This window comes from Schistocerca serialis, chromosome 4, assembly GCF_023864345.2.
Source record: "Schistocerca serialis cubense isolate TAMUIC-IGC-003099 chromosome 4, iqSchSeri2.2, whole genome shotgun sequence".
Taxonomy (NCBI): domain Eukaryota; kingdom Metazoa; phylum Arthropoda; class Insecta; order Orthoptera; family Acrididae; genus Schistocerca; species Schistocerca serialis.
The window spans coordinates 753,076,250-753,089,648 of record NC_064641.1 but is presented as its reverse complement, the minus strand read 5'-3'; the positions used below and the strand labels follow the sequence as shown (position 1 = coordinate 753,089,648).

At 39.8% G+C, this 13,399-nt stretch overlaps 1 protein-coding gene across 2 annotated transcripts in view; it reads left to right on the top strand.

Moving 5' to 3' along the window:
• The window catches only part of LOC126473295 (syntaxin-8), a 65,859-nt gene extending 64,854 nt beyond the window's left edge, over positions 1–1,005 (top strand). The window contains exon 7 of one of the 2 annotated variants that reach the window (XM_050100262.1): positions 713–1,005. In XM_050100262.1, coding sequence (XP_049956219.1) covers positions 713–849 — 137 coding nt within the window. In that variant the 3' untranslated portion in view covers positions 850–1,005. The remainder of the gene's footprint in view (positions 1–712) is intronic. The other variant, XM_050100263.1, reaches the window with a different exon arrangement.
• Positions 1,006–13,399: the final 12,394 nt, after the last annotated feature.

Here is a 13,399-nt window from a genome sequence, read left to right as displayed (position 1 = left end):
CTGCAATAGACTGGATGCTGGACCTGACATATCTCTTCAACTCTCTTCTGTCAAACCTGACGTTACACAGTTGGTCAAAAATATAAAATTGCTTCATACCTGCCATTAAATGAAAACAATTTTATCAAGTTACAGTGGGATTGCATACAGTGTTATTTTGTGTTTTGTATGTTGTTGTTGTTGTAGTCAGTAGTGTATAGTGTACCTGTTTCTGTATGATTTTCATTAAATGGTTGTAATTAAAGAATGAACATAAAACCAGGTTTTGCTTATTTTAGGGCTCCGTAAAAGACCTAATGTTTCAAAGGACTTCCACTGCCAAAAGTGTTAGAGAAACACTGATTTAGAGAAACAACATAAGCTTCCAATTTGGAAGTTACACATATTTGTTATTAAGATGTTTTTCTTTAATTTATTAATTCCATATGGCCGTTACTTCCTGGATTATCCCCATACTTACAACTTCTTAAATTTTGGTATCATTAGCTGAATATTCCTTAAAATAATCCGTAAACTGGAGGAAGTTTCTTCTGAATGAAAAGTATAGAGGGGTTAAGTTTGCTGGTTTATACATTTATTATAGCATTGACCGAAATATCAGCATAGTTTCTCACCCTTTTTCCTCTTGTGCATTACTAGAGCATTTTTATAATGTTTGTACTTGCATCATTACATCTGTTTCCAATTAATGTTTTTATTATCTCTATTTCAGTGATTGGACTCTCATGCTGTGTCAAGTGGACCAACAAATTGCATAATTTAGATTTTTTTTTTATTACAGTGTTGTTAAAAGTTTGTAAATCAGATACCACTCCTATTTTTTATTGTAACTTCATTTCAGTGATGTAGTAAAGCAAATATTTTGTTTTTAAACATACTTATACTTAATCAATCATTACTTGATTAAGATAGGGGACAATGTGCCTCAGTACATACTTTTAAACTTTTTATGATTACTTTGTAGTTATTAAGAGTGGCTGTGAGCAATAAAAAGCAGTTTTATTATTTGTGTCTCTGCTCTGTATAGAGAAATACTATTCTCAAATGATCTTACAGGCACATTACTCTAGTCAAGGATGCCGTTCTGCAGCATGGTGTACACACGGACAAGGAAAAAAAATTCCCGGATTTTTCCCAGATTTCCCGGTTAAAAATACAGTTTCTCCCAGGTGAAAACACACTTTTTCCATGTTAAATGACATTATATTTTCTGTCGGAATTGTAAAAAATATCAATCCCTTGAGTGGTTATGTTTTTATACATGGGTGTAGAATTTCCCGGCACTTTAGAAAACGAAACTCAGGGGGAGAAAAAGGTGTTTTGGAAAGATCTTTGATTGGCAGCAACATATACACTGCATATTTTCGTATTATGAAAGTATAAATTCGAATTCTACCAAACACCATATGTTACTTTAGGAACCATTGAAATCGAGATTGCGATGCGCTTTTGGAAGCCAGTCATAACTCATGTCAAGTGATCTCGCCAGCCGATGACAGCAGATATTCAGACCATAGGGCACGTGATGTACTCAGCCAATAGCAACATCACTGTTATGTAGTGCAAATACACAAATTGGAAAAGTTAATGTTTTAAATTAATAGATGTAGTGTTGCTACTAGAAAAGCAAGAGAAGCTAAGCTTTCATATATAATGTTGATCTTTTTTGCGTGTTTTACACTTTAGGATATATCACACAAATGTGCCAGCAAAATTTTTAGCCGAGTGCAGTGACTTGTCCTCGAAGTTTTCCACAAATAAATTAGTTGCCAGAGATGAGAGAGTGTTCCCCATAGTACAACAACAATTTGCTCATAATAACGACACAGATGTCTGATCCTCTGGGTGCAAAATTACTCTAAATGGCTCGTCACCAAAGAGTTGATTTAAATTGAGAGTCAAACATTCTGTGATTTAAGAAATTCATCTACATTCTCGCACGTAGTCCAACTTGCATAAAAATAAATTTACTTTTAAAGTAACACTTTTCAAACCGCCAGTTGCAATATTTTCCCGCGACATGTTAGAAACCGGTTTGTTTCAGTAGTTGCGAGAGAGCGCCAGATAACAGGCACCATTGCGCTTGCGCAGCTACGACGATGCTGGAAGCTCGTATGTTTGTACATGTAAAACATTAAAATATCTTACATTATGCCATAAAAGAAACAAAACATCAGAGGATACTCCAAGAGCGTCGTAATTTCATGAACCATACTAAAATGTGCACATTTAAATTGCATACTTAAAGTTCACATTCGTATGTCCAGATTCCCAATGAAGTATGCCTCGACCTAATATTAAGCTTTTCAGTGTGGTTTTCAGTACTGTATTGCCTCATATTTGGTTCTTTATTATGGCATAATGCCATACATGCTATAAGATGAATACGTACCCTTGAAATGCAGCGAGCAGTTGAAACTAGCCAATAGTGTGGAATTAAACACTTCGTTTCAAATACATTGACTGCCTCAGTGGGGGGCGGGGGGGGGGGGGGGGGGGGGGGGGGGGGAATTTTCTTTATCAAACTGACAAAAATAACTTCATTGTTCTGCAAGGTGATTAATGCTTGACTGTCAGAAAGGTGGAAATAAAATAAAATCTTAAACTAATAACATATTTTAGCCTTCTGCCATTATGTGAATGTATTTTAATTCACTTGATAGCTCCCAGCCACAGAAATCCGATTTGTTTTCATTTGACGAGAGAGCAGTAAACGAAGAGGAAACAGCAAAATCACTAAAAGTAAACATGGGTCACGTGGAGATTGCACACTTCCCCACTATAACTAATACTGCTCTCCGCATCAGCCCCGGATTTACGATATTTCCGCACCTGGGCATTACTAGATAGTGCCCCCCCCCCCCCCCCCCCCCCCCTCCCCCAACCCTGCCCCGCCCCGCCCTCCTCCATCGAGCGTTTGAGATATGATGCCAAAAATTTAAAAAAAAAATCGAATTTTCAAAAATATGTTCATTTTGTAATGCACATCCTTCTGAAGGGTCTGATACATAAAACACATGTGCTCGAGGAAATGTAAGACATGTTATTTGGTACTAAGTGTACCAAAGTGCAGTGTCATGCTTCTTCACACAGCATTCTTCTATGACACGTCACTGTATTTCACTCTGTGGAATTGAAATGCGTATATTTTGTAATGGATGCCATCAAACTATTATTCAGGACAGTGGAAATTAAAATACCCTGTGGTGCCTCTCCTGCTCCCAGTCGGCTGATTTGATATTCTGCACCTCTTAAAAAAACCTCGCAATTAATTGTTGATGGGATTATTTGTAATTGGGCAAACAAGAGCTCAGAAAAATTGCACTGTTATTGACTATTAAGCAATAACTTTCTCTTTTGCTTGACATAAAACTAAATATAGGATACTTAAAACCAGTAAAGACAAGAGACAAGCAATAATCTTGCTACACTGTGCTTTCCTTTCTGTGAAAGAATTGATTACCTCAACAAAGTTCGTCAAGTGTTTAGCTACATGAAAAACCAGAATGTCGTTGTCTAATACTGCGAAAGCTGTTAATGCAAATAGTAACCAAGACTGGTTTCTCAATCTGATTATGTCTATTTTGTCACTGTCTGCTAGATAAAACAAAATAGACCTTAAGTACCAATATCAAATGCCTATTTGGCCTACTACAAGTAAAAAGCTTCATGTTAGTTTCACATTTCATTCATATGCTCCAGTTTCTCAAGTGTGAGATTGAAACATAGTAGTACGAAATTTTTATATAAATGTGGAATCACCATATTCTTCCATAATTTGTGTGATGCCCGTGTTTCTTGTCCTTCCTCATTCTAACAAACAATCTTGTCTCACTAATTCTGGAACTATTCCTGCCACTGTCAAAACTTATTCACCGGCTAACTTCACTAACCCTGCCAGAATCACCGGTGTACTTATCACACGATTATTCTTTGGTTATGCATTTTTACGTGTTCATACAACACATCTTCCGTGCTACTTCCAGAATATAACTTGAGTGACTGCTAACTGGGGGCTGTGACTGGCCCTTACTAGTGCAGCGATCTGACCAAAAATTTTCTGTCAAAATTTCATTTTCTTGGATACACCGAGGAGATAATACATAATCTTTCTTACCTGTTATTCCTGTTAGTTGTTTATTTCCACTCTGGTAGTCTGAATCTATGAATTTCGCTAGTAATTATAACAATGCTGGTCATTCGCAAACCCAATCAACAACATAATCAGACAGGGATCTGCATTCACCCGTCCGGCTTTATTCTGCTCAGCTCATCTAGCCCCATCCCCTTTTGCCCGCAGAAAACTTTATTTCTAGATACAACGAGGATTCCCCTAACATAGACATCATGTACACTATGCATGCATTCAAAAATCAACTTATTATTCTTTCAGAAATCAGCTTAGAATGTGTTCAAAAACCAGCAGGGATGCGTTTCAAAATCATATGAGTAATCGGTAGACCAATGTGCGCTGGATGCTAGGCACTTTGTGAAACAAGGTTTTTTTCCTCAAGAATATGAATTGCCCCCTCAATAGATCCAGGCCTGATGCGCATGCGTGATTCTGGCAGGTTGGAGGCGTGATTAAAATTGTTCCCAGTTGCATCTAGCTGCTTGCTGCAACTGCTTACACAGCCAACAACCACATTTCTGTAGCCAGAAACAGGAGAAGGTACTATTCATCCCTGACTCAACTGCACATGCGCATGAACCCGCTTGTAACCGCTAAAACGAATCTAAATGTAAACAGTTGTGATGTCACCTCATCGGAGGCAATTGTTGTTTTGAAGCATTGCATAGTCTCCCTAAAGACTTTGACACGTTTTGGTGTAGGCATACACCTGTATGAGCACTGTGTTTTGTTGCTGTATATTGCGCATTTCCTTCGCATTCTAAGTTGTCTCTCTCTCTCTCTCTCTCTCTCTCTCTCTCTCTCTCTCTCTGTCTAGTTTACGTTTTATTGCTGCAGTATTATTCTGCAGTAATATCCTTTGTTAGGGTATCGGTTTTTACCAGTCAAATTTACAAAAAATTAACTGAAAACTAAAACAATTAAAAATTTCCCAGTTTTTCCCGGTTTTCTCCCGGATGAAAAAATTACCAGGTTTTTCCCGAATCTCCCGGTTGTCCCAGGTTGTATACACCCTGTGCAGCCTTATGTTGATGTTCGACAGTTTTGAACCCCTTCAGTGCAAGAACACAATGCAACTTCTGCTTGAAATCCATTACTCATCTGCTAAGGAATTAAAAAACATCTGTATAGAAAAAGAGTCACTCCAACATCAGTCAGTAAAGTTCTGCCCTTTTTCCATTTCTGTTGGTGCAATTAAAATTTAGTATAAAGAGTACAAGCACACGCCACTAGGTTGCATGTAAAATTGTGATTTTACTCTCAAATGAAATGCCGCCTAAACCATCATCACCAGTATGGGATGGAGGTCACCTCCTGAATCTGCTTACTGTAAGCCTTATTCTACAATAAACCACCACCCCCACCTCCTTCAAGTATCTAGCCATCTATTCCTTCTTTTACTCAGGCTGTGCCATAAATTTCTTTTTCTCCAGTTTGGCTCAGTACCTTCTCATTTGTTACTCAGTTTACCCATTCAACCCATCTAATCTTCAGCATTCCTCTGTAGCACTGCTTTTCTAAATATTCCATTCTCTCCTTGTGTTACCTCCATATCATCCATGTTTCACTTCTGTGCAAGGTCACATTCCAGAAAAATACCTTCAGAAAAGACATCCTGACACTTAAGTTTATATTTGATGTTAACAGATTTCACTTTTTCACAAACTATTTTCTTTTTATTGCCAGTGGACATTTTATATCCTCCCTTCATTGGCCCTCAGTTATTTTGCAGCCCAAATACCAAAATTCATCTACTACTTTAGTGTCTCATTTCCTAATCTAACTCTCTCAGCATCACCGGGTTTAATTCAACTACATGTTATTATTCATTTTACTTTTGTTGATGTTCATATATCGTAACATCTTTCCAAGACATTGTCTGTCACAGTCAAATGATCATCCGATTCCTTCTTCATCTTTGAGAGAATTACTATCTCATTGGTAAGTCTCAAAGTATTTTATTTCTTCTTCCTGAACCTAAATTCCCTTCCCAAATTTCTACTTGGTTTCCTTTATTGCTTGCACATTGTACAAATTCAATAACATTGGGGATAGGTTACAACCCCGTTTCACTTCTTTCTCAACTACTATTCTACTTACATGTCCGTTGACTCTTATAACTCTGGTTTCTGTTCAAGTTGTAGATAACATTTCAGTTTCTGTATTTTTATCCCTGGTACCTTCTGAATTTCAATAAACATAGGTTTGTCTTTCTGTGGTCTATCTTCTAAGGTACTTCATAGTGTCAGTTTTATCTGGTGTGCCCCTACATTTCACTGAAAGTGGAACTGATTTTCCCCATGGTCATCTTCTACCAGCTTTTCCATTCTTCTGTAAATAATTCAAGTCAGTGTTATGCAACCACCTGTTTCACTAATATTCACACCTGTCAGTTATTCTTTGACTGGTAATTGTTACATTGTTCTTGAAGTCTGAAGGGATTTTTCCTGTCACATATATCTTAAATACCAGGTAGAATAGTTTTTTCATAGCTGGCTTTCCACAGGATCTCAGGAATGTATCTACTCCAGGGGTCTTATTTCACTTAGTCAAATCGGCACTCTCTGAAATTCTTGTAATATCGTATCTCGCATCTCATCTTCATCTACTTCCTCAGTTACCTTCAAGATTCTTTTCCCTCATATTATAGACCCTCTATACAGGGTGTTCGAAAATTCCTGTTACTACGGTAGTAACTTCTAGGACATCTAGAGGGGAGTGAGTACATAATATTTTGAATAGGAACCCACGTCTGGAAACATCTATTTCCATTCTGTGATGATTTCAATTCAGAAGTGCCACATCTTTCCATTCAAGCTAATTGGTCCTGTAGTCTTGAACTTTGTACAAAACATATTGGACCCATTCTTGGAAGCTGTGCCACTGAATGTCTGTCAGAATATATGGTTTCAGAATGATGGTGCCCCACCTCCCTTCTTATGTGTGGTTCGGGCCATCTCAACAGACAATTTGATGAAAGATGGATAGGCCAAGGTGGTCGAACAACATGGCCACCATGATTGCCAGATTTAATTCCTATGGACTGTGGGGTCACATGTAAAGTTCAATTTTCAACACTCCTGGCAGAGGCAGAGGAAGACTTATGGCACGACTTCCGGCCACTGCAGTAGATATTGAAGAGGTATCAGATGTGATGGAGAGTGTGTACCAGAACATGCTTCATAGGTACAATGTCTATAACAACACTGGTGGTTGCCACATCAAGCCCCTTTTGTAATGCTTCAGCACTGTTCTGTATACACAGTTTGCCGTGTTCTTTTTTGTTTTGGAATAATGTAAACAAACAGTGTTTAAGTGTGAATACAAACAAACGTGCTTAAGTGATTAATGGATCTTTCGTTAGGTTTCCTTTCAAATTGTTATCTAATAATATATTGTGTCATGCCTAATTCAGTTCCTCAAGCAGACGTAGATGAGTTAAATATCTGAATTGATACAACCGTAGAAAGGAAACACTATATTTACGGACATGGATTCCTATTCAAAATATAATGTACTCCATCCCCTCTACAAGTCGTAGAAGTTTGTAACGGGAATTTCCGAACAACAAAACAAGTGAAGCATCCAGAAGACATGGTTGGGTGACAGTGTACACATATGCACTAATGGCTGGTATGTAAATAATTAGGATTGCCATTCACTGTGACAGCTAGTATGGGCATGAGAACATTATTGTTGTTTGTGTTTAGTGTCGCTTACCATGTCTGGTAGGGTATCGAAGGCCCATGAACAGTGTTGGATGTTGAGAGATCACTGTGGAGGACATGGAGATGCCACATACTCGTGTGATACAGCGTTATCATACCTGACAGAGTTTGAAAGGGGCCTCATTGTGAGGATCCATTTGGCCAGCTGATTGAATCATACAGTATCCAGATTTTTTGTGCATTGTCATGAGACAGTGATCCATTGTGGCGCTGCATGGAAAAGTGAAGTCAGACAGACTTGTCAAGCTTCCAGTTGACCACACCTGACAACCACGAAGGATGATCGCTGTGTTGTGCGCCAAGCACATCATAACCCCTTCACACCTTCACCTGCCATCCGAAAACAAATAATGAACTTCTTGCAACACTGTGTATCATCCTGCACCATTGGTCAGAGACTAGCAGCAGCCTATGGAATTAATGTCTTGTGTGCTGGCTCTATTATCATCTGCGACAGTACCTAACAGTTACTGTTACAGTAGTTGCTCTCCTAAACACCGTCCCATATGAGCAAACCTATTGCATCTTTACCTGTGGTTACTTGTACTTCAGGTGCCTGGGCTATGCACGACTCGGTTTAAGAAGAGTAGCTCAATGTACTCATAAGGTCGAGCCGCGCACATCTTTTTTCCCGCCCCACAGCTAATTCTTTGCAAATAATAACCTGTAGCTGTGATCCTGCAGTCAAATGTCTATACATTGGCTAGAATTTCAAGTCAATAAAATACACGCACGCAAACGCAACTCACACACACGATCACAGTCTCAGGCAACTGAAACCACAGCAGCACCAGTGCATGATGGGAGTGGTGAGTGGGTGGTATTAAGGAGGAGGCTGGGGCGAGGAGAGGGAAGGATAGTATGCCAGGGGTGGCGGACAGTGAAGTTCTGTGGGTTAGATGGAGCGTAGTTGGGGGGGCAGTAGCGGAAAAGGAGAGAAGTAAAAAGATTTAGTGTGATTGTGGAATGATGGCTGTGCAGCGCTGAAATGGGAACAGGGAGGGGCTGGATGGGTGAGGAGAGTGACTAATGAAGGTTGAAGTCATGAGGGTTACAAGCTAAGCTGCAACCAATGGATTCTATGTGGGCATGACAACCAACAAGCTGTCTGTCCACATGAATGACCACCGACAAACTGTGGCCAAGGAACAAGTGCTGAACAAGCTGCCAAACATGACATCCTTCATTTCAATGACTGCTTCACATCCTGTGCCATATGAATCCTTCCATCAACACCAGCTTTCCTGAATTGTGCAGGTGGGAACTCTCCCTGCAATATGTCCTATGTTTCTGTAACCCTCCTGCCCTCAACCTTCGTTAATCACTGTCCTCACCCATCCAGCCTCTTTCCTCTTCCCATTCCAACACTAGACAGCCGTCATTCCACCATCACATTCAGTCTTTTTACTTCTCTCTATTTCTGCTACTTCCCCCTCCCCCCAATCCCAACCTCTCCCCTGCTCTCCGTCTAACCTGCAGCACTTCACTGTCCCCTACCATACTATCCCTCCCCCTCCCCGCCCCAGCCTCCTCCTTATCCTCACCCAATCACCAATCCCATCACGTACTGGTGCTGCTGCTCGCAGTGTGGTTTCACTTGCCAGTTGCCTAATCCTGTGGTTGTGTGTGTGTGTGTGTGTGTATGTGTCAGGCTTTTTGTTGTGCCTATCTACCACTCAGCATCTCTGCTATATTGTGAGTAGCAACTTTCCTTTTCATAATATTGTTACATTCCATCCTGCATTTTCCATTGTTTCAAGGGTTCTATTCTGATATCTGTAATTGATGTAGACAACAGGTAATTATGTTGAATAATGTTTACTTGTAAAGGGACACCTCAGATAAATGGGAAGTGGCCCAATGGTATTCAGTCAAAATACAGACAGAAAATACCCTTATCAAATGCATTAAAGTTATGTTGAGAGTATTACAAGAATGATTGAAAAATTCCCAAACTAAATAGTCATTACAGGTATGCAAAAACTAACACCATTTTATAATCACAATACATCAAATACTCACCTGCTCAAAACAGGTCTGAATTCTACACGATGATTTTCAAATTAACACACGTGATACAAAGAAAAGTAACTGTTAACCTGTCTTTCCTATCTTATGTAATACAAGTGGAAAAAGTTGCGTTCCAACTCTGAAGCACATTCAGACCTCTAGAAATATAAAGTCTCTTCAGAAGTTAAAGTAAGGTAACGGCCGTTCACCATTCAAAACCAAACCCCTCCACTATTGAATACCACTATTTACCACAGGCAGGTGTACCTCCTTCCAGAAATTATTTAAAAGTGCCCCAAATTGCTCCCTTGACCTCTTCACTTGAAAAAGTCTAGTCTCTATTTGACTCCTGTGTGTACTGCTACTGTCTGATTTCCCAGTGGCTGAAGGCCATCTCCACCATAAATACATTGTTATCGAGTTCTGCAGACGTTATTTGACTCAACTTCACCACTTTGTGGACTAAACTAATATATTATAATTATATTTAAATAAAGAAATGTTATAAACATTCAGACTGTCCATAATACATATAAATATAGGTTTGTCCATAAATAAATAAGCCAGTATTCTCCCACAAGTGCACTAATGTTATGTGACAACAGATTGTTGTTAAATATTGTTCAAACTGTTATTTAGGCCTGCTTGTCAAAAGTGTCTTTTGGCACAGTTTTACAAAGGTGATGCCAGCTAACACGTGTGACTGACTACTTCTTAAATTACCATGATTTTATATTATCAACTGCAATTAATATTTAAATAAAGTTACTGGCAAAATAGTAAATGGTTCATTAAATAAATACACAAATATGACAGAATGTGAGGTATTATATTATAGAATGTGAAGTATTCATGCTGTATTCATTTGCTGTGTAATTGTGGAGAATGCAATGTTGTGTCAAATATTTGTGTAATAAAAAAGACAGATGTCATAAATCAATAAATAAAATAGATACAGAACAGTCGCCAGCAGGCCACCTCTGGGGAACCTGCTGCACTTCAGTTGTACAAGATTTTCTCAGGCATGCGGGGCTCTGTGTGAGTGGTCCCTTGTTTCCCTAGCTGCTCGTGGGACTCACTAAAATTTTCTTTTCCTCCTCCTGGCAGGATGAGTGGGCCACTGGGAGGCGTTAACACCCAAATTAATAAGAGGGCTCAGGAAGCCAGCCCTCCAGATGTGAGAGTAAAGCAGTACACAGCAGTAAAGAGTAACAGAACAGAAGCCAGTATTCAGAATGTGTTTTTAGTAATAAAAAGAAAAGAAGGAAGTTCTGAGAAAGTCTCGCCTTTCTCACATCCAGAAGGACTTAAAAGGAAATGTCAGGACTAAAACCTGTAAAGTGGTTGCGAAATGGCAAACTGTTGGTTGGAACATCCAGTTCTCAACAAGCTGTTAGCCTACAGAATGCTAAATGCCTGGGGGAATATGCCATCGACACAGAGCTCCACAGCACATTGAACTTCAGCAAAGGTGTTGTACCATTTAGGGACCTAGTTGATATACCAATCAAATAATTGAAGAATGAGTGGGCTTCAGAGGGAATTGTGGATTGAAAACCTGGCCCTCTTGGAGATGACTATACAACAGGCTTTCCTGCATCGGCCTCACCTTCTGGGTATATTTTTTGACGTTAAGAAGGCCTACAATACTACTTGGAGGCATCTTATGCTCGAGCAGCTTCACAAATGGGGCTTTTGTGGTTGCCTTCCCATTTTTATTTGGTCCTTTCTCTCACCACAGTATTTTTGATACTGAGTTGGTGACGCCCTATCTGATCACTTTGAGCAGGTGAACGGTGTTCCTCAAGATAGTATTTTAAATGTGTCTGTCTTTGCCATAGCTATTAATACCATTATGTCAGTAGTGAAAAGTCCAGTTCAGTTATCTTTGTTTGTGGATGACTTCTCTGTGTTTAGCTCTTCTCCAAGCCTTGCAACAAAACACATCAACTGCAACTAATTCTTCAATGTTTTGATGAATGGGCACAGAAGAGTGGTTTTAAGCTTTCAACTGAGAAGTCTGTTGTTTTCTTTTTAACCTTTCTCATTCCTTTTTAAACTTGGGTGAGTTGAGGATGAGGGACACTGTTCTTAATTTTAGTTGAGGATGAGGTACACTGTTCTTAACTTCAAAGGACACTTCTTAATTTTAAAGACACAGCGAGGTTTCTGGGACTCATATTTCACTGTAAATTACATGGTTGCTGTCTGTAAAGAGTCCAGTCTGCTGTACTGAGCACCCATTGTGATGGTTTCCTTTTGGGTTCCACTGTATCTGGCAGCTGACTCCAGATCAGGAAATAATCACTTCTGTGCAAATCGTTGACCACTTCCCATTGAGCTGTAGGAGCAATGGCTGGAGAGCAAAGCGAGAGATGGATGCCAGAGAACGAGCCAGTTGCAGTGCAAAAGTGCATGCTCTCTCACATTATTAGCAAATATACATACGCAACCATGTGAGGTCCTGAAAAAATCATCACTTAAGACTCTTTAAGTATTTTAAAATGTCATAGCCACAGCACATGGCCAGCAGACAGGACTTGTGTGCTCCAGTTTTACAGGGCATTTATGCAATATCATCTTGATTTTGGGTGCATGGTGTATGGGTCTGCGAGACCTTCTTATTTAAAGATGTTGCATGTGGTGCACCGTGAAGGGATTCGTTTGGCCACTGGGGCATTCAGAACAAGCCCCATACCAAACCTCTGTGTGGAGGCTGGTCATCCACCACTTCATATCAGTCGATGGCTGTTTATGGTGCACCAGGAATATGAAACACTGTCCACATCAGATACATTCGCATACCATACCATTGCTCATCCTCAAATGAAAAGGCTTTTTTGGCAATGGGCAACAAGTCCCTATGGGATTTGCGCACAGGATTTTGCCTTTTAGAGTTATGTGTGGGCAGTCTTACGTTTTACATTGAGGTTGGAGCAGATTTCCACCTTGTCACCTCCAGAGGTCTGGAATTATTTTAGACTTGACTAATTTTAAGAAGGACAGTACGCCAGATTTTACTTTCCAATCTCTGTTTTTTAACATTTTAGATATGCATCACAGTTTTAACAGTAGTTTACACTGATGATTCCGAACAAGGGAACTTCCTTGTAAACTCTGTAGTGTTTTCTGACCAGGTCACAAGGATTCACGTGCCTAATGAATAAATCATTTTCGCAGTGGAGCTCCACGTGATTCTGAAGGCACTGGAGAAGATATGTTGTATTTGGGGCAAACTGTTTCTCACCTGCTCCGATTCCCTTAGTGCCTTACAATTATTACAGAACCTGTACCCGCCTGAGAAGGTGGCCCAGCTGATATATGACAAACTATACTTGCTCCAACAGTTGTGTAAGCAGCTGTCATTCGACTGGGTGCCGGGTCATGTAGGGATAGGGGAAATGAACAGGCTGATTCGGCTGTCGAGGAGGCCTGCAGAGGGCAGGATGTGGAACAGTGTGCTATTCCCTTGCAGGCTGTCATTTCTTCACTACAGGAAGTGCATGCAGTTGTGGGATGAGGAATGGCT